This window comes from Ochotona princeps, chromosome 24 (genome assembly GCF_030435755.1).
Source record: "Ochotona princeps isolate mOchPri1 chromosome 24, mOchPri1.hap1, whole genome shotgun sequence".
Lineage (NCBI taxonomy): Eukaryota > Metazoa > Chordata > Mammalia > Lagomorpha > Ochotonidae > Ochotona > Ochotona princeps.
In genome coordinates, this window is record NC_080855.1 from 23,469,828 (window position 1) to 23,496,702 (window position 26,875).

The window sequence follows — 26,875 nt, forward strand, 5'->3', positions numbered from 1 at the left end:
TGCAGGAGAGCTAAGCGGAGGTAGCATCTGGGTTTCCAGGCACCAAGAGGGGCTCAGGGGGGCCAGGGAGCAGGGGCCAGCACAGCCCCAGTGGGGTTTAGACTATAAGGAGCTGGGAAGGCTAAGGACACACAGCTCACAGGGTAGGACTGGGGCCAGCCCAGTGCTGATGGGACAACTGAGTGTGCCTGGGTCTGCAGGCCATGCCCACTCTTCCACCACCACCACTGGTGGGAGGGGGGCAGTGGGCCGCTGGCAGGAGTGGCTCTGCCCTGTGCGCCGTGGTCAGGAGCAGCCATGCCCACAGCAGCTGCTGGGGCCACACCAGCACTTCATTAACAGCATCTCCAGGACAGGAAGGACCAGGACCAGAACTCCTGTCCCCCCAACTCGAGACCACAGTCCGAGGCAGTGGTAGCTCCTTCGACAATTTTACTCCAAACCCACCGAGAGCGGACAGAGAACAAGGGGAGGGATGTGCGTGAGGCACCGGCCAGGGCCTGTGGGCGGCGAGGCCGCTGCTAGTGCTGTCTGGACCTCAGCGGCCTCTTGGCTGGCCTGGAGATGCTGCTCTCACGCTCCTTCTCAGGGTCGAAGACTTCTGTGTGCAGAGAAGGCGGGGAGACCCAGTGAGCACAGGACCGGCTGCACGGCCACTGGCCCCACCGCTGTTTCCTGTGCCGAGGGCTCTGTCTTGGCCAGCTTCAGCCCCCCTTCACGGAGGAACAGGTTGAGGAAAGGACAGTCTTGGTGAGACCGGCTGCTTCTGGTTCTCGGGTCTCTGCTGGGTTCTAGAACCTTCTAGAGCCTTCTGGAATGGGGCCACTCAGCTTCTCCCTGCTGCAGCAGCTGCTGCAGACATGGGATTCAGGCCACCACGCAGGCCTGTGTGTGCATGTCTCCCCAGGCTTCTTCACACTCAGCAGCAGGACCACAGGGTCTCCAGTCCCCCCTGCTAGCCCAGCCCCTCCCCCAAGCACATTGGGGCCCACATACCTGGAATCTCGTGGGGCCAGTAATCGTTACAGTTGGGGCAGCGTGGCTCAGGGTTCGACTGGAAGTACTTGGCCACACACGGCAAGTGTAGCCGGATGCCACAAGTTTCGCAGCTTTGACCCTGAAACAGGACAGGCCAGTGACCATGGGGCTCATCCCCAACAGCTGACACAGAGGCACTGCTGCCAGGACCCCGGAGTGACCGAGGGAAGAGGAGGGGATGCACAGGAGGGAGGAATTGAAGGAGGTGGAGAAGGAGGAGGAGGAGGAGGAGGAGGAGGGGGAGGGGGAGGACAAGGTGGGGGAGGAGGGGAATGATGAGGGGGGAAGTGGGAAGGATGGGGGGAGGGAGGAACGAGAGGGAGGGAGGAGGAGGAGGTACGGGAGGAGGAGGAGGAAGAAGGGGAGGAGGAGGAAGGGGAGGAGGAGGAAGGGGAGGAGGAGGAAGGGGAGGAGGAGGAAGGGGAGGAGGAGGAAGGGGAGGAGGAGGAAGGGGAGGAGGAGGAAGGGGAGGAGGAGGAAGGGGAGGAGGAGGAAGGGGAGGAGGAGGAAGGGGAGGAGGAGGAAGGGGAGGAGGAGGAAGGGGAGGAGGAGGAAGGGGAGGAGGAGGAAGGGGAGGAGGAGGAAGGGGAGGAGGAGGAAGGGGAGGAGGAGGAAGGGGAGGAGGAGGAAGGGGAGGAGGAGGAAGGGGAGGAGGAGGAAGGGGAGGAGGAGGAGGAGGAAGGGGAGGAGGAGGAAGGGGAGGAGGAGGAGGAGGAAGGGGAGGAGGAGGAGGAGGAAGGGGAGGCGACGGCCTCACCTGGATGAGGAGGCTGTGGCAGATGTTGCAGCTCTTCACGGAATCTGGAAATGTCTCCCGGATGTACTGCTCCATCTCCAGGATAGCCCGGCCATGCAGCGTGAACTCCCCCTCCTTCTGCAGTGGCACACCGCGAGATGCCAGCCTCAGCCAGGCCCTGCCCACCCCCCAGCCCGCGCCCTGGAGGACACACGGGTCCAGGCAACAGTGGGGACAGCACAGGGAGGCAGGCTCCCCCCACAGGGGTGGAGGGCAAGCAACTCCTGCCTAGCGCCCCACTCCTAAAAGGCAGTTGGCACTTCTGTGGGGACCCTGGAGGCCACTTCAGCCACTGGCTTCACAGAGACCCTAATGGGGCCTACAAACCCCAGGAAAGCCAGGGGGTCATGGCAGGGAACTGCACAAACTGGTTTACATTGTCGCCATCAAGTACTGAGCTACTTCTGTCCCCACCTGACCCCTTCCCTGGCAGCATAACAAGCAGGAGGAGCAGGCTGCCCAGGGCACACAGGATAGGTCCAGCGGGCACAGGTGGGCTCAGGCCTTGCCAGAAGGCCAATAGATCCCTCAGCAACTCCCCCTCAGCTCTCAGCATCTCTTGTTCTCTCTCTCTGAGGGGAAGTGGAAAAGCCTGTGGCCCAGCAGCAGCCTCAGGCCCCAGGTCTGGGCACCAAGGTAGGCTGGCAACACATGGGCACGCCCTGCATGGTCAGGCCCTCGTGGGGGCAGGGCCCTGGCTGAGCTTAGGCCTGGATTTTCTGGAAGCAATGGTAACAGCTGGTGAGGGGAGGGAGGGTACCCCAACAGACAGCCTTGCTCTGCTGCCATTGGTAGGAGGGGCCATCCAGCCTGTCCATCCCAGAGCCCAGGGCCCAGCGGTCAAAGGGAAAGCATCCAGGCGGCAGATGGCAGCACTTCCCTCTAGTGACACACGGGCAGGTGAACACACCCTGCTGTTAACCCCCTATGGACCAGGCGCTTGTATGAATCCAGGGGTCTGGAGAACAACTCCTCCTGGGCGCCTGGAAGCAAGCAGGAGAGCCTAGAGGGCCTGCCGCAGCAAACACGTGCTGGCTGTGACGGCGGTTTGGGGGGAAACACCCACTGGTTCTGACCAGGGAGCCCACCAGGGAAAGCCAGGGACCCGGTACCTCGATCAGCCATTTGCTCTGCACGAACTTCTGCAGCACCTGCTCGGCCTCCTTCTTCTTCATCTTCTTGCCTTTCAGCTGATCGACCAGGTTCAGGATGTTGGTGGAGGACGCAAAGCCCGTTTCCGAGTCGGTGATCAGCTCCAGCTAAAGAAAACAGAAGGGACCACTGCTCATGTCGGCGGGCACCTGGTCCTGGCAGGGACATGGCCACAGCCACAGCCATCACAGCCCTAAAGGGCCACTGGCGTGGTCCTCTGGCCAACAGTGAACCTCTTATGCCCTGAGCCCTGCACACACTACACAGTGTAAGGGTCACTCCCTCCCAGGTCAGGAAACTGCAGTGCCCGCAGCCCAGGCAGGCCGCCTCGCCTCTCTCGCCTCTCTCGCCCTCCACCCCTCCTCTCTGGAGGACAGGGCTGAGAAAGGACCCAGAGAAGAAGGCAGCGCTCCTCTCCCATAGGGTGGAAGGCAAATGGGGCAGGCCAGGAGTGAAGAAGGCACGAGGGTCATGAGGCCGTGTGACAGGTGCTGTACACGTATGTGCCCCGCAGTGCAGGGCAGCGGGGCTGCTTGCTCACAGCCAGGTGCCCATCACAGTAGAGGGAGCCGGGAAGGAGGACGAACAGCAGAGACTCCACTCCGTGCTCACATGGGATGCCGGCACTGCAGGGCAGCTTAACCTGTACCACAGGGCTGGCCCTGCCATTGCATTTCTTCCTTCTTGTTTTTTAAAGATTCATTTATTTTTTATTGGAAAGGCAGATCAGATTTATGAAGAGAAGAAAAAGATCTTCCATCCTTTGGTTCACTTCCCAAATGGCTGCAATGGCCAGATCTGAGCTGATCTGAAGCCAGGAGCCAAGAGCTTCTCCTGGGTCTCCCATGCAAGTGTAGGATCTGACACCTTTGGGCCATCCTCTGCTGCTTTCCCAGACCATAAGCAGGGAGCAGGGTGGGAAGTAGAGCAGCCAGGACACAAACTGGTGCCCATATGGGATGTCAGCACTTGGAGGAGGACAGCCAGGTGAGCTATCATGTCAGGCCCTGCTGTTGCATTTCCAATGGTGGACACAGGAGCTTCCCATTAAACCCCAGCTGAGGAGCAGTAGGGGTCCCCTACTCACCGCCTTTCTGAATAGGTCCAGTTCGTTCTCGGCAAAATCCGTGGCCATTTTGGAAATGGGCGTGGTGGCAAGGTTTACCTGGAAGGCAGTGAGCAGAACGGTCACCAGGAGCCCTGTCGGTGGGTGAGCTCCCGCAGGCCACAGGTGTGCCACTGCAGCAGCCTGATGTCACAGGTGTTCATCCGGGGCTCACACAGCCCTGGCGCCCAGTCTATACAGACAGGAGCCTCGGGCATGAGAGGTGGGAGGAGCCGAGTGGGAAGACACTCTACTTGGGTCAGGATCTGTGGTCATGAGACTGCAGGTGACTGTCTACGGAATGGAGCTGGGTGACTATGGCCCGGCTGGGAGCAGCCCTAGGCCATCACTGGCCAAGCAGAGGGGCAGCCAGCTCTCCCTACACCCCCTGCCTTGCTATCACCTGCCGGGGTGAATGTGAGGCCACCAGGAGGCCCTGAGGGGGTCTCAAACCTCAGGCCTCCCACACACTTTGTCCCACAGCTCCTGTGCTTTACAAAGCAAACCCCTTTTGCTCAGGTCTGGGCCGAGTTCTAGGAGAGAACGGCCAAACATCAGATTCAAACCAGAGTTCAGCCTCCCTGGGGGCAGTGATGAAGGTACTGAGGTCAAGGGCCAGCTCCAGTGCTGCTCACCCAGAGCCTAGGACAGACCTGAGCCCAGGTGGGGACACCCAGCAGACAGGGGCCACAGGCCCAGGAGCTTCCCGGCTGCAATTTCCCACAGGAGCCACGAGAGGGCGCCGCCGGGCACGCACCAGTGCATAAATGGGTCGGCCGTCGTCTTCCGTGACTCCTTTCTTGATCTCCATGTAGAGAGACTGCAAGGCACTGTTGATGGTGTAGATAAAGTCCTCCAGCTTGTCCACAGGAGCGTTGCCTGGGAGCAACAGGACACACACAGAGGAAATGGGGGCGTTCTCACATCCCTCCTGCACCTGGGCAGAGTGCAGCCTGGGCAGGACCGGGGCAGGCCCCGCTTCCTGGGGGAATGCCAACGGCGGGCAGCTTCTCTGCAGAGCACTGGAAGTCGGGCAGGCGGAGGCAGGGAGGCCTGGGAGGGGCTCGTGCCTAGTGCCCAGCTGTCCACCACCACTCGCTAGTGGGCGCTCTCCAGGCCCAGCCCCCAAGCCCACGCAAGCCTGTCCTGAGTGCCACCACAGGCCAGGTGGAGCCTCACTCCCCCACTGTCCCTGGTGTCCCTGCCTGTCCTCACATGTGGGGATTGCTTCCTGACACCTACTGAATGCTTGCACGTCTGGCCCTATTCCGGCAGCTGCCCAGGCACTCAGGCACGGACGCCTGCCCTGGGTGAGATCTTAAACCTGGGTGCAACTGGTGCTGAGGCACAGCCACGCTAAGCCACCGCCTGCAACACTGGCATCCCCTTACTGGAGCTATGTTTGAGTCCCAATTGTGCTGCTTCCGATCCAGCTCCCTGCCAACACGCCTGGGAAGGCAGCGGAGGCTGGTCCGAGTGCTTGGGCCCTGCACCCAGGTGAGAGACCCAGGTAGAGTTCCTGGCCCCAGCCCCAGCCCCACTGCTGCAGCCATCTGGGGCTGAACTCACAATTGAAAGAGTTCCCTCCTTCTATCTCTGCCTGTCCTAAATAAATAAATCTTTTTTAAGAATTAGAAAATGTATTGTCTTATTAAAACAGATTTCAAATATCTGCACTTTAGAAAATCACTCTAGAAAAAGAACCTCAAGATCCCAGCACCAATAGCCTAGTGGCTAAATCCTTGCCTTGCACGTGCTGGGATCCCACATGGGTGCCAGTTCAAGTCCCGGCTGCTCCTCTTCCCATCCAGCTTCCTCTTTGAGGCCTGGGAAAGCAGTTGAGGATGGCCCAAAGCCTTGGGACCCTGCACCTGTGTGGGAGACCCAGAAGAAGCTCCTGGCTCCTGGTTTTGGATTGGCTCAGCTCTGGCTGTTGTGGCCATTTGGGAATTGAACCAACGAACAGAAGATCTTTCTCTCCTCTGTAAATCTGCCTTTCCAATAAAAATAAATTAATCTTAAAGCAACTCACCATTTCAGAAAGAACACACAACATGTCAGTGATGTTAAAAATGGCAACCAAACAAAACAACACTGCAGGGGCTCAGTGCGAGGCTCAAAGCCTTGGGACCCTGTACCCATGTGGGAGACCCAAAGGAAGTTCCTGGCTCCGGATTGGCTCAACTTCAACCACTGTGGCCTATGGGCAGTGAACCAACGGATGGATGAGCTCTGTTTCTCTTCTTCTTTATAAATCTGCCTTTCCAGTGAAACTAAGTCTTTAAAAAACAAACAAAAAAAGCTCAAACAACCGGCCAGGACAGTTCTGCCTCCAACTGATGACTAAGGCCGTGGCTAGGAGGGGACCGGGTCACATGAGGTCCCTGGAAGGGGACTTTTGACTTCTCTTGGAAAGGAGATGTGAACAGTCTAAACACGAGAGACGAGCCGGTGGCAGGGAAGGGCATGGTCTCAGGAAGTGGATGGGTGATCACGGCCCAGGCCCACTGGACCCACCAAAGGGGCAGACCCCTCGGGACTCAGGCAAAGCTCGTACTCAGGACCAGGATGCTAACGGGCAGGGGCTGGTGCTGGTACAGAGGCTTCAGCTGCCACCTGCAACGTCAGCACTCCCTTAGCAAGGTGCCTGCTTCGAGTCCTGCTTACTTCGCGTCTGACCCAGCTCCCTAACACGCCTGCGAAAACAGCAGAAGATAGTTCAAGTCCTTGGGTCCCTGCCACCCATGTGCAGAGACCAGAATGGAGTTCCGGAAGAGCCAGCCCTGGCTGCTGGGGGACTTGAGGGGTGTGACCCAATGCATGGAAGGCCTCCCCCTGCATAGCCAAGTCCTTCTCTTCTCCTTACTTCCTGTCACTGGCCTACCAAATACTTCTTAAACTACTAACACGTGGTTTATAACAACAGTCTCATCTTCCTTGGGAAACAAAGCTGTACACTTTTTTTTTTAGAAAGCCACTTAAATAAAATGTATACAACAATGAGTGTTTCACGGACGTGACAAAATGTGCAGGAAGTATGACAGGGCAGGCTGACATGACAGCTGGTGCAGCTCCTGGAAAACACGCTGGGAATGACGACACCCCTTCCTGCCTGCGTGCCTCCACGCACCTCGTTCTGAAGAGGCCTGGCCCATGCCCACTCTGCTGCTGCCCATGGGCTGCCCACGGCCTGCTCCTCCATGAAACACTTTCCTCTGTGCCCAAAGCCAAGCGTTCTCATGCCTTCTTGTTTCCCACATGAAGTATACCTCTCTCTCTCTCCAGGGGCATGGGCCTGACCATTCTAGACAAGCCTCTGTCCTCAACTGTGCCAGATTCCTTCTACCCTAACACCAAGTCCTCAAGCCTAGAAGAGTTGGGGGCAAAAACCACAGGGCTTTCAAGAACCATCTGTCTGCCTGCTGCTCTCCTGTGGGCAGAAGCCATCCCTGTCCACCCCAGATGACGCAGCGGCAAATCCCAGGGACGCCTGCACGATACCTCACATTTTCCACCCACGAGCTATTCGTGGGTGTCATTCAGAAAAGGCACCTGTGGGCAGATTAGAAGCCTCCGGATCCACTGGACTTTCCCAGCACCCCGACTCTGCGAGGAGCTGGCCGGCGGCCCTCCCCACTCCACCCCGGGGCTTGTTGACCGGCTTCATTTTTCAAAAATATGAATGTTTTCACTGTATTTGCATTTACGAGAGAAAGACAACGAAAACCTCAACCACTTCCTCCCACTGCACTCCCTGTGCGAACCATGCATCTACCTGCTCGGGGTGCGCGTCCTCTCAATGCTCACCCTCCCCTCGCATACTGTCTCCCGCAGCACCTGCAGCTCCCCGGCTGACCCCGTGGCTGCTTCTGGCTGGACAAGTCCCAGCAACCTTCCCTCCACAGCTGCCCCCTCTTTGCCCAGGCCGCTGGTTCTGTGGCCGTGGGCGAGAGGGTCCAACTGGCTGGCATGGGTCCTGTTACCCACATGGCACCAAGCTCCTTCCTGAGCCCACCTGGGGTAGACTTACAGAGCTAGCACCCACATGCCAACCCTGAATGCTCGCTGCTTGCCGGCCACAGCAGAAGCACCTTGGTGTCCCAGACCAGCAGCTCTCTCTGGACCCTGGACCAGACTCCCCATTTACATCTTTGAAGCCTATACACCAGAAAAGCAGAGAGACCAGCATGTAAAGTCTTGCAACTGCTGGCTAACCCCCCAATGCTCATAAAAGCCATGGCTGGGCCAGGCCACAGCCAGGAGCCCAGGATGCCATCCAGCTCTCGCAGGGGGCTGGCAGGTATCCATGTACTGGCTCTTGCACAGTGCCATGTCTGAACCAAGCAGGTTGAACCCGTGTAGCTTAGCTGGCACCTGCACAGTGCCATGTCTGCCAAGCAGGTTGAACCCGTGTGGCTTAGCTGGCTACTTGGCAGCAGCGTACATTTGCATCCCTTGTGAGCTGGGGTAAAATCACCCTCTTTAGGCCGAAAGCAACAGGCCTGCAAACTTGTGGCTGGAATGCACGCTCTATGCCAGGCATCAGGGTGCACCTTGTTCAAGTCACTGTCGTCAAGACCCGGGAAGCTGAGTTACTGTCATCTTTGTAAACAAGAGCCTAGGAGACAGCTAGACAATGAGCTCAGAGTGTCCACACAGGGAACCAAGGCCTGTCTTACTCCAGATCCCAGGCTCTGGGCTCTAAGCCACATGGTCTCTAGAGAAACCCCCAAAAAGAGGACCTATCAGAGTCCCATGTCCTGCTATACCTGCCTGGCCCTGTGACCCCCGAATCAGGAGGGATGTGGTCAAAAAGAAAGGAGGATGAAGTGGTCCAGGAAGGCGGAGCTCCAGGGCAGACAGCTGGGTAGCTGTCTGCCTATCACCTGTCCCCAGGTCCAGCCCGGATGGCAGGGTTGCAGCCCCATGGGCTCAGCATCCTCTGCCACAGGAGGAGCTGAGGATAAAGCAAAGATGCATAGGGGACAAACCCCTTCCTTAAGAGGGCGTGAGGCAGAGGGGAGCAAAGCAGCTGAGATCCTGGGCACTTGCCAGCTGGAGGGACCTGTGTCCTTATCTCCTCCGCACGGGAAGGGGTGGCCGATCCCTGCGGAGAGCCCAGGCTTGCTGGCTATACACAGCGCTCTTTCTCCTCTTCTTCTAAAATCCCTTTCCGATTCCACTTTGGAGCCATCCCTGTTCCCCTGGGACTGCTGGGACCTGGGCCTTAGTACACACTTGGACAGCCACTGTTGGGAAGGCTGCTGCTCTAACCTTTGACCCACTATAGTTTTGTGCTAATCTAGGCACCCAAATCAAAACCGTTATTTATAGGGACCAGAAAATACAGGGGAAGGAAAAAAAAGCAAAGCCCTCAGGGACCAAACCACTTGTGAACCAAGTGAAGTCCTTCTTCTGTGACAGCACAGTGGCTGAGTCCACTGAGTGCTGCTCCAAGTCTAGGCCAGGCCAAGGCCGGCAGCAGACATGGGTCCTGGGGGAGGAGGCCCTGGGCCAAGAGACTGGGGAGGGGGATCACACTCAGGCCACGGCCTCACAGTCCACTGGCCGGCTGTCTGGGGGAAAGAATGCTGGTGACCTTGGCAACAGCAGGTGCAGAAATGAGAGTTGTGACACTTTCAAGGCACAGCTGGTGAATGGTGCCAAGAAGAAGGGAAGGTCGGGGGAGAGCTGGCCACTATGGGGTCGCAGTAGCAGCAGAGTAATCCCCCATGTGGGTACATCAGCTCACAACCAGCCCCCACCCTCTCAGCCAACACTCAGAGCAAGGAGGGAAGAGGCATGGCTTCTGTTCGCAGGCCCAGAAAGTAGCAGATCCCAGCCCAGAAGCCAGATGTCTGGCCAGCAGTTCAGGCAATGACACAAAAACCTTGAACAGGGAGGGATGTCTGAGAACAACCAGACACGATAATACAGGTTGGGGGGGATGAGCTGGACTGGTCCCTGGACACGCTGTCTTTCGTGCTCTGTTCTCTGGACCTTTTCCACAATAAAAGAATAGTAATAATAATAATAATAATAAATATTCCAGGGCTCAACAACCACATAATTTGACCTCAAGAGGACAGGACTTGATCTAATAGCTGTCAGGCTGCTGTCACTCACATCCCCATTATCGGAGTATCTGGGTTCAAGCGCTAGCTGCACACCCAATGCCAGCTACCTGCTGGTACGGACAGTGTGGGGCAGCAGGTGGTGCCTAGCTAGTTGTGTCCCAGCAACCCATGTGGCAGAACAGGACTGAGTTCCAGGTTCTCAGCTTCAGCCCAGGTTGGCCCTGCGAGCCTTTGCAGAGTGAACCAGCAGAGGGGAGCTCTCTGTCTCTCACATACATAACTTAATCACGAGCAGAAAGATGTGTGTCCTACGCCACATATTAGCTCCGGGCACGGGGGACACAGCGGGGACAGGATCTCCTAACAGGTTGTTTGAAAGCTGCTGTTCTGATCTGTGACCCACAGAAACTATCCCTGGCGTCTCTCAAGCATCTCCCTGGACTTGACACAGTGTTCTTGCGCCTCGGCTGCGTGCACAGGAACAGGGCCAGGCACCTGCCTGGCCATGATCTACAGGGACTCCTCCCCCAGGACCACAGCAGGGTAACCCTGCTTCATCACACTCAATCCCGCAAATCATTCCAGAAAACACAGAGCCTTTCCAGCAGCAGAACCCCTGACACAGACGCTCCTAACATGCAAGAATTCATCTTCATGATGCCTTTTGAAACCAAGGCCCCTTCTAGACAGCTTCTGAGATGCCGGCCCCCATCCTCCCCAGCAGCCTCAGACAAAGGGCTCTGCAGGAGGGCAGAGGGGAAGCCTCCAAGCTGCCCAGCCCAGCTAAGACCACAGCAGCCCTGTTCTCCACCTCCCCCTCAGATGGCCTTGGAGCAAAGCTTGTCCCAAGTCACTAAGCCAATGCCTATGGAGCAGAAGCTCAGCTGTGTGGCAAACCCACATTCCAATCCAAAATCTGGGTGCCTCTGTGCCCAGCAAGTGTTCCACCAGGTTTTCATAACCCGGTAGTAGTCTGTTGTTGTCAACATGGGAAGCACTACGGGGCAAACAAAGCAGGCCTAGGTAGGCTGGATGCCACTGATATCCCTCGGCATTCAAGGTCCTGCTGTGTGCAGGAAGCCTGCAGCCCCAGGCCACCAACTGAGCAGCTCCTGTCGCTCACAGGCTGGACTGGGGACAACTCCCAGCGCAGGCCTGGGTGGCACCCATCCCGGGAGAGACAACATGCACACAATGGCCAGATCCCATGTCAAAACACAATTGACCCACACCACCACAAACAACCCCCGAGCTCCCCCTGCAGGTCAGACCTCCGTGTCCACAACCAGGAACAGGCCCAGGCACCTGCCCAGGTAGCCAGAGGGACCGCTGTGGTCACTGTCTCCCGAGGGCCAGAACTTCATCAGTCCTGGACAGCCTCTCTAATTCTGGTCCCTGCTTCCAGCCCAGGACCGACTGACCAGAGAAAGGCAAAGGGGTCCCCCCCGGAGGTGTCACACTCCTCTGCATGTCTGAGTTGCTGCCAAAACACCAATGAGGGAGGTCGACTTCCTTGCCAGGGCAGGTCCCAAATACACAACCCCCATTGGTCCTCATGGAGGCCTCTTGGTTCCCTGCTCTGGGCAGGCCTCCATTCCGGGCCTGTCCCCAGCACAGGTCAGGCTTTAGCCGTGCGGTCCCTGCAGTGAGGTGACATGAGCTTGCTGCTTTTGAGCAGGCCACTTATCCCCAGTTCTCTTCAGCCCCTTCTTGGATCCCGGTCATCTTGGGCCTGGGCATGGGACAGCCTCCCCTGGCTCCCGGGGTCCCTACCCAAGGCCTGCATCAAGCCCTAACCCAGACATCCCACATCCCTTACACCCACATCCCTTGGGACCTGACCTGAGCTGTCTTCTGTCGCATGTCCCTTCCTCCCCTGGCCTTCCTGCTCGCTCTTCCCGCCTCAGCCCCTTCACCTGTTTCCTTCCACTGCAGAAGCTTCTCCCCAAGACCCGAAGGCTCTTCCTCACCACCCCCACAAGTGGGACCCCCCAAAGAAAAGTCTTACAGAGACTACAGCCCCAGGATGCTCTGCCCCACGGGACACGTTGCTTTGCTACTCAGCACATGGTACCATACCCCAAATTATGGCACCTCTGCCTATGAGTGGCCACCCTCATTGTCCTGGCACTCCCTCCCTCACCATAACATGGGCTCCCCAAGGGCCTGGGATGACGCTCAGCAAAGAACAATTTTCCCACGTCTCTGGAAGAACTCAGATTTGAATCTGTGCCAATGAAAAGGGGACATCACAGGGCCGGCATTTATGTCCCACCTGCTCCTTGTCCAATCCGGCTCCCTGTGGAGGGCCTGGGAAAATCAGTGGGAAGAAAGCTCAAATATTTGAGCTCTTGCCACTCTCACAGACCCAGAAGAAGGTCCTGGCTATTGGTTTCAGTCTGGCCAATGTAGCCATCTGGGGAGGGAATCAACAGATAGAAGATCTCTCTCTCTTTCCCTCTCCCTTCCTCTCTCCCTCTGTAATTCTTTGAAACAAACAAATAAATCCAAGTAAATAACTAAATAAAGAGGGCCTGGCACAACAGCCTAGTAGCTAAATCCTTGCCTTGAACATGCCAGGATCCCATATGGGCATTGGTTCACATGTCAGCAGCCCCACTTCCCATCCAGCTTCCTACTCGTGGCCTGGGAAAGCAGTGGAGGAAGCCTTGGGACCCTGCACCCACGTGGGAGACCTGGAAGAAGCTCCAGGCTCCAGCTGCAGCCAGTGCTACCGCAGAACTGACTCCCAGCTCCTCACATACCTCCTTCCGACACGAGATCCAGGACAGAACGCATCTGCAAACAAGTGACCTTTACACTTGGGAGAGTCTGAAGTGCACAGAGTTCCTGGCTTGGCTGGCCCGCACAGTCCTAAAAGGGCTGCCGGGGAGCCAGCCGGTCAGCTTGGATTCCTGCACTCATGATGCCACTGGGAGCAGACGGGGCTTGGACATGGACTAGGCCAGCAAAAGCCAGACCGCGGACAACAGCAGTCACTCCACTGTGGTGCCCAGACTACTGGACCCTGCAGAGTCCCACTCAAGCACACAACTGCTTGCTACGACGTCTGTGTGCTGAGGTGCATCGGGTCACGCGTTGGCTGGTGCGCTCTGTGCTTAGTCTGTCACTTTCCCGTCGGGATCCCAGGCATGAAATCCCACCTGATTAACCAGAGACGCGAGCCGGCCTGGACAGGTGTGAGTTTATTAACTGCTTGTCGTGGCTCAAGGGGAGAGATGTCCAGCGCAATCACTGGACACAGAAGGAAAACCTATTTGGAACAGGTTTCTAAGTACTGCTAAGCGCTGCCTGGAAGAGAAGGTGTTTAAGGGAGGACTGCAGACCCATGCTGGGCCGCCAACCGTTGCCAGCAGGGTGTGGGGCACCTGATGGTGGGTGTTCAGGAACCTGAAAATAGACACAGAGACAGCACAGCTAATATTGTCATGTAAATCAGCAGGCTAAAAACAAACCTGGCCTGAAGGCAGACACGGAGTTTGACAGAACCCGGAAACACATCTCAGACTTCAGTGTTCCTGTGACACTGTCTTCCTTGATCTATTTCTGGCATGCGCACTTCAGCACGTTGCTTTTTCGCCCCAACATCCTATTACTTCTGCTCGCCAGGATGATTTCAAAGCTGGGTTGCTTTCATCTAAAATGTTACAGATTTTTTTTTTTTTAATTTAGGTGTGTTCCTAAAACAACAGGCCATGGAAAGCTACACCTAAGAACAAATGACATAATGATACCGACAAAATTCATTCTAAAAGGTTAGTGTTGCAAGAGCAGAGAACGGTACCTTGTAGCAATCGGCAACCATGAACCCAAGAACGGATTCAAGGAAGAGATGCTGCCGATGCTACAGCAAGTGGGCAGCCCTGGGATGGGGGATGCAGCATTTACTGCTCCTCCCACAAAACACTTCCTCACCCCACAGGACTGCGGGGAAGTCTGGCAGGTGCCATGCTGGCCCACTCCCTATGCCCTGGACAGGTGTGGAGGGGGCACAAAGACTTCTCTGTTATGCCTGCGGAATCCCACAGTACTGCCTCAACCTCATCAGAGGGAGCCCTGGGTCAGCCCACACCGAGGACAACCCCACAATCAGAACACACCACAGCTGAGCCAGCCCAGCTCAAGACATGCTAACCCAGTGTCAGACACACACTGGATTGCAAACACAGGTTCCTTTGGAAAGATGTGAACTATTTCATCAGCTAACTTTTTCATATCCATGACATGTTGGGATGCTGCTATTCTGTGGTACAGCACGTTAGGCCATCATTTGCAGGACCAACATCCAGTTCAGGTCCTCACCATCCCACTTCCAATCCAGCTCCCGGCTTACACACTTGGGAAAGCAATGGAATACAGCTTAAGTGCTTGGGTGCCGCTCCCCCCCAGGAGATCCGGAGGAGTACCAGGCACCTAGCTTCGGTCTGGCTCAGCCTCGGCCACTGTAACCATTTGGGGAGTAAACCAACAGATGGAAGATCTCTCTGTTCTTGCAAATAAACAAAATAAATCTTAAAAAAAAAAAAGCTATCTTGGATATTAACGCCATTTGCTTCTTCCTACCAGAAAACTGCACTATATATGTGGCCATTATATATATTGATTTTAAAAAACATGCTACTTTATAATATACATATCACATATATTTCCTATATAATGGTATCTACAAAATAATTAGCCTGTAATCTTCAAAACTGCCTGGATAATTAGTCTTGATGTAAGGGGCCCAATCAGATGTAAGGACTAAATGCAACACAGGACCCCAGGACTGACCCTTTGTTGAAGGCAGTGCTACCAGGACCATCAGAGACACTTGCGTGAGTCTGTGGAGTAGATGGCAGTGACATATCAATGTTCACATGCTATTCTGCCAGGGGGACAGTGGTTATGTCAAAGAAATGCTTTTGCTAGGAAACACAGGCAACAAGTCGGGGTGAGGAGAATAATTTCCAGTAAATTGGTAATTTAATCTCAACTAATTTAAGGGGGTGGAGTGGGGGTATTGTTTGCACTATTCTTGGGACTTTCCAGCGAATCTACAATTATTTCAAAACAAGAAAATGAACTTTCAAAAATAATCCCAGAGGCTTCTGGGAGCGTGCCGGGCGTGGATGACAAGGCAGCCAGGGGAGAGGGGCTGGAATGCAGCATGACACGCCTCTTGGCGTCCCTGCTGCCTGGCTGCTAGCAGGAGGGGACCAGCTGCACCTGCTACTTCCCCTAAAACAGGCACAATCAGCCCAGCCCCCCAACATTCCACAAGACACATAACTGACAGGGCCGTCCCCACAGACCTGGGGGCTCCGAAAACCCATCTGCAGAGGGGTTGGAGGACTGCCAGGGTCAGCTTGTCAGTCGGCATGGCAAATGTCATCCTTTCCTGCTACTACAAGGGCGGACACCTAATCCCAGGACGGTGGTGGGGGCGCGTGGTTGTGGGAGTTGCACGAGTTGGACCATTGGGGTGGAGTTCTCATGATTAAATCCTGGCAGCTTTACAGGACCACATGAACACACACATGTGTGCCATTCTGTCTCCTGTCATATCCTGTGCAAACATCACCAGACGCCAAGCCAACAGGGCCCTTCACCGTGATGGAGCTGCTTCTTAGAGAAGGCTGGGCTGCCTTTGGCACGTCTTTGCAGCAATGAAAAGCTGACCAACACAAGGCTCCAGCTAAGAACCAGCCCCAGGTTTGAGGGTCCACTCACACCCCGTGCTGTGCTGGCTGGACCACCTAACTCACTCTACAACAGAATCAGCTGGCTCGAGCACCTGCTCCCCAAGAGACTCGGGGACCACAGCTCCCTTGTCTGCTCTGTTCTTAGGAAATTCAACAGAAGACACATCCCATAACCACTTACCAACTCTCTTCAGGGTCACACTTGAGGCTCTGCAAGCAGACACGTCCCCCAGGGCTGCACCTGTTCTCCTGGAGCTGCAGGCAGACAACGTGGGCCTTCCCTTCCCCAGGCCAAGGAAACACACAGTTCTGCCAACTGGACGCTCCCCGCACAGGTTGTCATTCTGCAGCACGTGAAAGCCATGGAGCGCATCACACACATTCCCTTCAGTATCTCTGCCAGCAGCCCTGAGTGGCAGCTCTCTCCAGCCCCACTTGACAGCGAGGAACACCGGAGCTCCCAAGTCAGTGGCCTGACCAAGGACACACAGCTCCCAACTAGCAGAGTAGGATTAACTTTTAAAACTAGATTTATTAATTTTTTAAACATTAGCTTTGCTGAGGTATAACTGGCATAAATAGTTCAAATTTCAAGTATACAATATTAAATCCATGAAACATACTCACAAAGCCATACAATCAAAGTAACAGACACATCCGTTATCCTCCCTCTGCTCCAGAAACTTCCTCAGACCTTGGTAACCCTCTCTCCCGCCCCTCCCCACCCTGCCTTCCCCAGGACTACTTCTCTGTTGCTCTAGCCAAGCGCATGCTGTCTAGAATCCTACATGAATGGATTCACACGCAGACAGCCTCGCCTGGATTATTCCATTTGGCAGAATCGGTCCTGAGACTGGCACCTGTGTGGCACGCACAGCCAGCTACTACTCCATGTGCGGCGTTGTGCCCAGCACACCATGTGGCCAGGACAGCAGTACCCTGAGACTGGCACCTGTGTGGCACGCACAGCCAGCACACCATGTGGCCAGGACAGCAGTACCCTGAGACTGGCACCTGTGTGGCACGCACAGCCAGCCAGCGTGTGGCCAGGACAGCAGCACCCTGAGACTGGCACCTGTGGCACGCACAGCCAGCCAGTACTCCACGCACTGCGTTGTGCCCAGCACACCATGTGGCCAGGACAGCAGCACAACAGCAAGTCTTCACTCAGGAGATGTGAGCCCTCCAGGTCTATCTTCTTCACGATTTTGGCTCTTCAAGGTCCTTGACACTCCATGTCAACTTTACAACCAGTCAAGCTCTGGTGGAATCTGACTGAGACTGAACTCTACGAATCACTTTTTGGAAGAACCGGTAACTTATCAGAACCTCTCCATTTTTCCGGATCCTATCTGATTACTCCTGGGCACAGTGTCTTATACTTTTTGGTGTACTGATCAGATTTTTTGGCCAGATTTATTCCTTAACAATTCATGTTTTTTTTTTTTAAAAGAATGTGCTTTAAGGGCTGGCTCTGTGGCAAATCAGGCTAATCCTCCACCTGCGGTGCCAGCATGCCCAATGGATACCAGTTCAAGTCCCAGCTGCTCTGCTTCCAATCCATTTTCCTGCTTATGCCCTGTGAAATCAGCAGAGGCTGGATCAAAGCACTGGGACCCTGTACCCATGTAGGAGACCTGGAAGAAGCTCCTGGCTCCTAGCTCTAGACCAGCTCAGCTCCGGCTGTTGCTGCTATTTGGGGAGTGAACCAGCAGATGGAAGATTCCCCCTGTCTCTATAAAATCTGCCTTTCAAAAAAAATAAATAAATCTTATAAAAAAAAAAAAAAGAAACGGAAAGAAAAGGAGAGCCAGGTGTGGTGGCCTAGTGGCTAAAGTCCTCGACTTGCACGCCGGGATCCCATATGGTGCCGGTTCTAATCCCGGCAGCTCCACTTCCCATCCAGCTCCCTGTTTGTGGCCTGGGAAATCAATCGAGGATGGCCCAAAGCCTTGGGACCCTGCACCCGCGTGGGAGACCCGGAGGAAGCTCCTGGCTCCTGGCTTCGGATCAGCTCAGCTCTGGCTATTGCGACCGCTTGGGAGATCTTACTCTCAGTGCATCTGACTTTCCAATATAAATAAATGTAAATCTTAAAAAAAAAAAAAAGAATGTGCTTTATTTTTCAATCTCTCTTGAAAGGCAGAAACAGACTGACTGGTGCCATCTCTAACCACTTCCAAAGCTGGGCTGCACTGAGCCAGGAGCCCTGGGCTCCAGCTAGGTCTCTCCCGTGTGTGGCAGGAACCCAAGGACTGCAGTCACCTTCTGCTGCCTGCCAGGACGCACATCTGCAGAGAGCTGGATGGGAAGCAGAGCAGCCACTCCCACCTGCGATGCGGGCCTCGCAAGCAGGGACTGGAGCCCGCGTACCAGATGCCGGGCCCAGTGCTTCCTATTTTAGACACTACTAGAAATGGTGCTATTTGAAGTTTCAATTTCTGATTAGTCATCACTAATATACAGAAAAGCAGTGGATATTTAGATATTGACCTTGTTACAACGCTGCTCGATTCACTTGTCAGTTCCAGTTTTCTCAGACTGTTCACACTGAGGACCAATCACATGAGTAGGACTGAACAGTTTTCCTTCTTCCTTTCCCATCGAGATGCTTTTCGCTTCTTTTTCTTGCCTCAGTGCACCAGCTAGAATCTCCAGTCTGATGCTGAGCAGAAGTGTTGGGAACAGCGGTTCGTGTCTTGCTTCTGATAGGAGAGGAAAAGTATTCCATTTTTTTACCACTAAGGATAATGCCAGCTGTAGGTTTTAGAGATTTGCCTCATCTGGTTTAAAAAAAAAAAAAATGCCTTCCTTTTATGAGGAACAGATACTGGATTCTTTAACACTCCGGCAGTCAGTGAACTCCTCACTCACGCTCTGACCACCAGGGCCCTGCACATCCTCCTGTGACAAACGGCTACTCAATCACGCTGGGGGAGACGTGCGATTTTGTCAACCACTTTCCCAGAACTTACAGGAATGATTTTTTTTCCGAGTCCGAGCTTGATTTGCACATACTAAACCAAGCCTGCATTCTCAGGATAAACCCTCCTGGTCATGCGGGACTGTCTTTCTTACACACTGTTGAGTTAGATTTGCCAGAATCATCCTTCGAATTCTCACACCTGTAGTTATGAGGGACTCTGGTTTGTGGTTTTTCTCTTCTTGCAACATATGTCTGGTTTTGGTATCAGAGTAACACCGGCCTTACAGAAAACAGCTGGAAGCATTTGCTTCTCTTCGGGTTTCTGGAACAGTATGGGTAGAAATGGCATCATTTTTCCCTTCGATGTTGTACAGAAGCCATCCGGGCCTCAAACACATGCTATTCCCAGTCCAGGAACATCTGGTTGTTGTTTGAGCGTCTCAGCTGGCTCGTTCTCTAACCTCAGGTAGTTCCCCAGCTGACCAGATCACTTGTGGTTGGAGGGGAGGCACTCTAGAAACCTCTTAAGCTTTCTCTCCGCGCTCCTCTCATCTGTTTTACTCTCGCACCAACACCCTGTCCTGCTAACCTGAGGCTCTCTGTGCCGAGGCCTGAGATATCTCCTGAGATGGTGAGCTGGTTCCCATCGCCTCCTGCGGGGTGAGAGACACTTGGCCCTTGGCCCAGGTTCCTAGCACAGACTTCCTAAAACCTTCCTGAGCAGCACAGAGATCAGATGTCTGTTTTTCCACCTAGGGAACTGTGAGCAGGCCCCTGGAGAGCTTCAGGAACACGTAGTCATCAGCCACATTGCCCTCATGACCACAAACCCCTGAGACAGGCTACCTGTGAAGGAAAGGCTCCTTGCAGCTTGCGGTCCCGGCGGCCCACAGACCAAGACCACTAGCCTGGCGTGTGGTGAGGATGGCAGCCAGAGGGTCACACGCAGAGTCGGCAAGCTGAGGGGGCAGCCAGGCCCACCTCGGACCTCTACAATCAACCTCTCATGAGAACGACCTTCTGAGGGCATGTCCCTGTGAGGACCTCCGACTGTGCTGACCCCAGGACACTACCTTGATGGGCATCATCCATTAACCACTAACACGCTAATATCCAACTATAGGGAAAAAAAGCCTTCAATGAGAAGTCTGAATTTCTAGCCCCAGCCTCCAAGTCTGGGGAGAGGAAGAGCTAAACTGTGAACCACCCTTTGCAATGAGGCCTTTGTTAAAACAAAAACACCTCAGAGGTGGGCTCTGGAGAACTTGCAGGTGTCGGATGTATCTGGGTGCGGGAGGCTAAGTGACCCTAAGAGTCTGGTGGCCTGACACCATCCCCACCTTCTGTGCCCTGCCCTGTGCCTGTCTTGTGTCTGCCCATTTCTGAGTTGTATCCCGAATTCTGTGACTCATTCTGGTAAACCAGGCATGAGGATCGAGTTACATGAACCCTTGATTTGTTGCCAGGGAAGGCACAGGTGGCCCAGGACTCACAGCTGGCACCTGAAGTTGGGACAGGCCCATGGGGCCAAGCCTCTTTAACTTACGGATGTAACGCCAACTCCAGGGGAGCCGTGTCAGAGCCGAGCCGACTTCTCACACACCCAGGTGATACCTGGAGAACTGGAACAGCAGTTCTCATCTGACATATTTAGTCCCATGTGGCGGGAGAAACCTTCACTGTCCTTCACTGCTTAATGCCCAGTAATTACAGATTGGTCCACTTGAGCTTGTTTCAGCCAGGAAAGGCACATCTTTACCAAAAGTAGGCACCACCAAACCTGAGTCTTAACAGCTACTCCCTGGGTCTCCTGCACCCACTTTCCTTACTGGCTCATACTTGTCTGCGTGACTCATGAGACCCGCAGGGAAGCAAACAGCTCCCGTCGCCAGTGCCAGGAGGCTCTGCTAGCGAAAGGAATACCTGCACACACGTCAGCTCTGCCTCCACCCCTGGGGTCCCCAGAGCAGGGAGCACGGAGGTCTCCGTGCCTTTCTGAAAAGCAACCCCACGGCTCAGCCCTGGGAACAAAATTTAAACTCCCCTCTGGCCAGAGCATTGGGGCATTTGTCTTCCTTTACAATCAGAGGAAACCCTTTGATAAACTGGCACTGTGTGGCACAACGGGCTAAGCCACCAGGTACAACCCGGTCATCCCATCATCAGAGCAGCCGATCCAGCTTCCTGCCAATGCGCCTAGGAGAGCAGCAGATGACGGTCGAGGTGCTTGGCTCCCTGGTCCCCACACGGGAGAGCCAGGCGGAGGTCCCACCTCTGGGTCTGGTTTGGCCTGGCCTGGCCCCGACAATAGCAGCCCCAACCATGTGAGTGAGTGAACCCGTGGATGGAAGAGCTCCTTTACGGCTCTCCTTCTCACTCTCTGTAACACTACCTTTCAAATAAATACACGGCGGTACTGGTGATAGCGTTTGGCACAGCAGGTAAAGCTGCTTCGTGGAATGCCAGCATCCCACAGGAATGCCAGCCTAAGTCCTGGCTAATGTTCCACTTTGGATCCAGCCCCTTGGTAACACACCTGGGAAAGCAGCAGAAGACGGCCCAAGTGGCCTCTGCAGCCACGTGAGAGACCTGGATGAAGTTCTGAGCTACTGTCTTTTTCCTGATCCAGCCCCAGTTGCTGTGGCCATCTGGGCAATGAACCAGCTAATGAAAGATATTTCTCTTTTCCTCTATCTCTCCTTTTCTCTCTTTAACTCTGTCAAGTAATAAATGTTTTAAGAAAAAAAAATATTTTGATAAATTGGACAAACCCTGGGGGGAAAAAAACAATTAGAATAGCTTACAGTTTCAATTACTCTTTTGTTTCACAATTAGAAGTTAACTACTTTCCAGTTGGTATGAGGGGGCTTTCCTGGACATCTCATCAAAACACACACGATTCACAGCACTGTGTCTCACAAACATTTACTTAATTTCCAAAATGTCTTAGCCTCCTGCACTGCTTTTTAAATCTTGCTATTGACAAGAATGCTTGGGAACACACATTGTTGTCCTTTGGGTGATGGGAACAGCGACAGCCGTAAACACAGCCTTGCCCACCTTCACCGTGGCCAGGCTGTAAAAAGCGGGAAGAATTCAGCAGATCTCTTCAGCACCATTTTACTGTGTCAGCCACTGCCAGGAAAGCACACGGGATATTCTGAGAGAGCGCCCAACCACATGCACCAATCTTGGATTCCAGCAGAGTGTTACAGTTGTTAGTCTTCTCGCTCATTCTTGTTCCTTCCTCACTGCGCCTGATGTGCACATTCAGCCTTACTACCCATATGAGGGCATGCCTTGGAAGACACAGAGACACAGCACATGTGGTTTCGGTAGTGAGGGCTCTGCTCGGTTCTAGACATCTCCTGCAAGTCCTGGGATGCACAGCTCCCTCCTGCCCCTGGCCCCCACAGCCAAGGGGACACTGTAAGGCCAATCCTAGACACGTTCTAAAGGACTTTCCTGAGTGAGCTCATGAAAGCTGTAAAGGTCAGATAAAGGCAACAACACTTTCATTCTTAGTTCTAAGGATCACACGGCTTCTTACGCTGAACTGTGAAACTTCCCCAGCAACCTTCAAGCTCATGTTCACAACCAGTGCAAGGCACGAGAAGGGAGAACGCAGCACCTGCGCGTCCGTGGAAGGTTAGGACGAGCATTCCTTAGCCCATCTCAGGAGGACTCCTAGGAGAAGGCTGAAGGCTCTGTCGTCCTCTTTTTTTTTTTTTGAAAGACAGGGAGAGATCTTCCATCTGCTTTTTCACTCTGCAGATGCATGCAACAGCTGGCTAGGCCTGGCAGAAGCCAAGAGCCAGGAGTTCCATGAGGGTTCCCTGCAGGGGGGCGGCAGCCCCAGCACCTGGACTATCAGCGGCTGCTTCCCCAGTGCATGAGCACAAACCCGGATGGGCAGCAGAGGCGGACCTTGAGAGCCCAGGCACTCCGAAATGGGGTGCAGGCATCCCCAAGAGCAGGCTTATGCCCCTCCACCAAAACACCTGTCCCGGCGCTACTTTGTCAGGAGCAAGAAAAGCCAGCTTAATGGGTTAAGATTCCTTTTCGACACAGAGCCCTCTCTCCAGACGTCCCCATCCACTCGAGGTCAGGAAACATAGCACTGATCATGTCACTTTCCTGCTGTGAATACTTCACGAGTTGTATACTGTCCGTGGGACCAAGCTCAAGGTGACCTGTACAATGTGCAGGGCTCCTCATGACCTGTAAGCCCACCCCCCAAGCAAGCAATTCAACAACATTCTTGTCTAGGGTTTTTCATGGTATGCTTTTGCTAGGCCAATGAAGTTCAGGTAGACAGAATTAAACACAGTTAAACAGGTTTCCTTATTGTAACACACCACACACCCTATCACCGGCAAAGCCTTTAACTTGTTCCTAGTCTCACCAAGCTTCCAGAATGTCCCATGGAATGCCCCCAGCAACCTCTCACTCTTCCCTCTCTAGCCTGTCCTAACAGTAGTCTGCCTCAGCACCCACTATCGCCTCTTCTCTCTGGGCCTGAGAGCTGGTACTCCATCTCCAACGGAGAACAGAACCTCACACCTGCTTGGTCACCCCTCCCAAGATCCACCCAGAAGATGGCTCAGAGTGGCCAAAGCTGCCTGGGACAGGGACGGCCCCAACTCCAGGCCTGGCTTACTCTAAGGCTGGGCCTTAAACCACCATGCTGCTAGCTGAATGCCTTCCACGGGTTTTGTGTGTATCAAGGGCTCCAAACTCTGACCCATCCTCTTTGTCACACACAATTACCGGCCCCCTCCAAGAGATAAGAAAATGGAGGCTGGAGCAGGTATTTGGATCCTTGGCATCAACTGTGACAAACCAGTCAGTCTAAGAGTCCAACGTTTTCTCCCTTGGGCTAAATACCACATTTAGGGTGGAGGAAAAAAAAAAAGAAAGAAAAACAAGCTATGGCTGGTAAATCAGAAAGATGACCACGGGGGGGCGGCTGGCTGCAGGGTTACACCGGTCCTTGCCCAGGACAGTGCCACAGCCTGCTGGGGGCAGGGCAATGCCACTTACGGTCGTGGACCTTGTAGCAGTGTCTCTGTAGACGCTCCACTTCCCACTCCTCCAGCACGCCGTGAGTCATCAGCAGCTGCAGGAACCGCCGGTGGACGTCAGTCATGACGCCCGGCTTTCTCGCACTCCCCTGCATGGAGGAGGGAACTGAAAAAAAAAAAAATCACAGAAATGTCATCATCACTGAACAGTGGCCTAAGGTTTTACACACTGACAGGTACCAGTCTGTTATGCTTTTCAAAAGTGAAGGACCTCATGCTGCTGACTGCTACAGCAAAGTGAAGGCGAGGCAGCAGGGCAGGCACGGTAGGCCCGGGCAGTGCTTGGAGGCACGGACTCTGCAGCCAGGAGCCCGCCTCCACCACCAGCCAGGGCTGGGGAGTGGACTGAGCCTCCGGGCACTTCTGCTTCTCCTCGGTGAAGTGGAAGCAATAATGGAAATGTCCTCAGAAGTGCTAGGAAGGTTATGGTGTCGTGGCATTCAGCTGTCGCTTGCAATGCCACTGCTCCGAAGCCCCGGAGGCGCCACTTCCAATCCAGCTCACGGTTAGTATGCCTGAGAAAGCAGCAAGAGGAGGGCCTAAGGGCTTGCAGTAAGATGGAGCTCCAGGCTGCTGGCATCAACCTAAACTGGCCTTGGCAGCTGTGGGTGTTTAGAGAGTGGACCAGTAGAGGGCAGGGGTGTGTGTGTGTGTGTGTCTGCTTTTCAAATAAATCTTTAAAAGAAAAATAAATAAATAAATAAATGGACTGCTATGAAGAGCAAGTCGGTTAACACACGTGAGAGCTTAGTAACGCAGCAAGCACCAGCCTTTCTTATGGTGACTAGGATAGGGTGACTCGGTCTTTGAACCAGATCTACTGCTGAGGCCTTGTTTTCTCACCACAGACTTAAAATAATGCTCACTGCTTAGAAAACTGCTAATGAACACTTAATAAATGCTGGTTTCCATCTCCTCTCCCCGAACCACTGTTGAGTCAACTGCCATGGCAGGACCCTGGGTGTTTTTTTTTTGTTTGTTTGTTTTGTTTTGTTTTTTTTTTTTTTTAGACTATTTTGCACTGAAAAGATGGTCTCTAACAAACCACAAGGATTGTGACTGACAGAAGCAGTATACAGGGGCCCGGCGGCGTGGCCTAGTGGCTAAAGTCCTTGCCTTGAACGCCCTGGGATCCCACATGGCGCCGGTTCTAATCCCGGCAGCTCCACTTCCCATCCAGCTAGCTCCCTGCTTGTGGCCTGGGAAAGCAGTCGAGGACGGCCCAAAGCTTTGGGACCCTGCACCCGCGTGGGAGACCTGGAAGAGGTTCCTGGTTCCCGGCTTTGGATCGGCGCGCACCGGCCATTGCAGCTCACTTGGGGAGTGAATCATCGGACGGAAGATCTTCCTCTCTGTCTCTCCTCCTCTCTGTATATCTGACTTTATAATAAAATAAATAAATCTTTAAAAAAAAAAAAAAAAAGAAGCAATATACAGCCCCGATCTCGGTGTCTGCCCCTGGCACGTGGAGGCAACACAGGGCAGGGATAGACAGTGGCACAACACCTGGCAAGTTTTTAGCATCACGTCTGCATGCTTCGACATCCAGGTGCAGGCCCCTTCCTTGGAAGACTGACAACAGTGGGATCGGGAATTCTGAGATGCTGACATGCGCCTTAGGCGATATGATCTGGTAAGAAAGTCACTGTCTCCAAAGGCAGACGCGGCCAGGGCCTATGGCTCAGTCTCAATATCTACAAAACAAGGGAAATGGCCATCGTAAGAGCATTGAGTGAAGCGGAAATGAAATGCAACCACCAAACACATGCCCTAAAATGCTACTTATTGTTCATAATTAAATAGCAACATCACGCAGACCTTAGAGGTTTCTCCGCACGCATGCTGGGCATCAATGAGAGGACCTCATGGGCATCTCCAAGGCTGGACCCAAACTCCCCTTCTACCTCCCTCAACTCCTTTCCGCCCTAGTGTCCTCCTCCCCAAGCATCACCTGACTTGGCTGATTCAGGCCACAGTCACATCCATCACACACCAGGGCACCCAGGTGCTCCTCCTCTCCCCCGACCTCAGACCCAGCCAGCTGCCTTCCTGTCGCTAAGGCACTGCAGTGCACACCACTGCGTTGGTCAGTAGTTGTTCTGGACACAGGAGCAGAAGCTGCCAGCCTAGGGAATCTGTGCTTTTCACCCACTTTGCAGACTATCACTCTTCAAACTAAGGAGTCATTAGACAGGAAGTTTTATAATACGTGGAAATAAAGGAGAGGAGGAAAGAAACAGGAGGCAAGCAGCCCAGTCGGACTCCAGGAACTCCAGTAGGTAAATGGGAGGCAAAGTAAGCAGTCCATTCTACTCACGAGTCCAACAAACGAAGATGAGCAAATCAAGCAGGCTGAGCAGTGAGGGTGAATGCCAAGAATGACAACCATCATGAATCCCACAAAATATCACACAGAATAAAGCTTTAAACAACCAATTCAGTAGATCATCGTAAAAGTGTGGAATACCACAGCTTACAAACAATCAAAGGAAAAAAAAAGTCACATTACTCCCAAAACAGCAGCAACTAGAGTGACAGCTGACTATACCACAGCAACAGTAGAAGTCAACAACAGTGGAAAGACATCTTCAACGCTCTTGAAGGCTGCACGCCTCGACTGAGACCATAAGCCCAGCTGGAGGCTGTGCGTGGAATCAAAACTGCCCCAAATGACAAAGAGCTGAAAGAGCCAGTGATGAGAAAAATCCTAACCAGAGGAAATTCCAACACACGGATTTCAAGTGAAAAAGAGAGTGATAACCAGTCCCAGTTCAATGGCTGGACTGGAAAATCCTCTGCCCTGCGGGTGCCGGGATCCCATATAGGCATTGGCTCATATCCTGGCTGCTCCACTTCCCACCCATGCTTATGGCCTGGGAAAGCAGCAGACGATGGCTCAAAGCCTTGGAATTTTGCACGCCATGTGGGAGACCTGGAAGAAGCTCCTGGCTTCTGGCCCCAGATCAGCTCAGCTCTGGCCGCTGTAGCCATG

General features: G+C 54.0%; 1 protein-coding gene across 3 annotated transcripts in view; it reads right to left on the reverse strand.

The window, feature by feature from the left end:
- Positions 1-479: 479 nt before the first annotated feature.
- NSMCE1 (NSE1 homolog, SMC5-SMC6 complex component) overlaps positions 480-26,875 on the reverse strand; it is a 34,096-nt gene continuing 7,700 nt past the window's right edge. For all 3 annotated transcript variants that reach the window (XM_004586833.3, XM_058680758.1, XM_058680759.1), the window contains 7 exons: positions 23,843-23,989; positions 4,849-4,970; positions 4,074-4,151; positions 2,947-3,093; positions 1,796-1,912; positions 997-1,117; positions 480-601 (listed from right to left, as the gene is read on the reverse strand). In XM_004586833.3, coding sequence (XP_004586890.1) covers positions 522-601; positions 997-1,117; positions 1,796-1,912; positions 2,947-3,093; positions 4,074-4,151; positions 4,849-4,970; positions 23,843-23,978 — 801 coding nt within the window. In that variant the 5' untranslated portion in view covers positions 23,979-23,989 and the 3' untranslated portion in view covers positions 480-521. The remainder of the gene's footprint in view (positions 602-996; positions 1,118-1,795; positions 1,913-2,946; positions 3,094-4,073; positions 4,152-4,848; positions 4,971-23,842; positions 23,990-26,875) is intronic.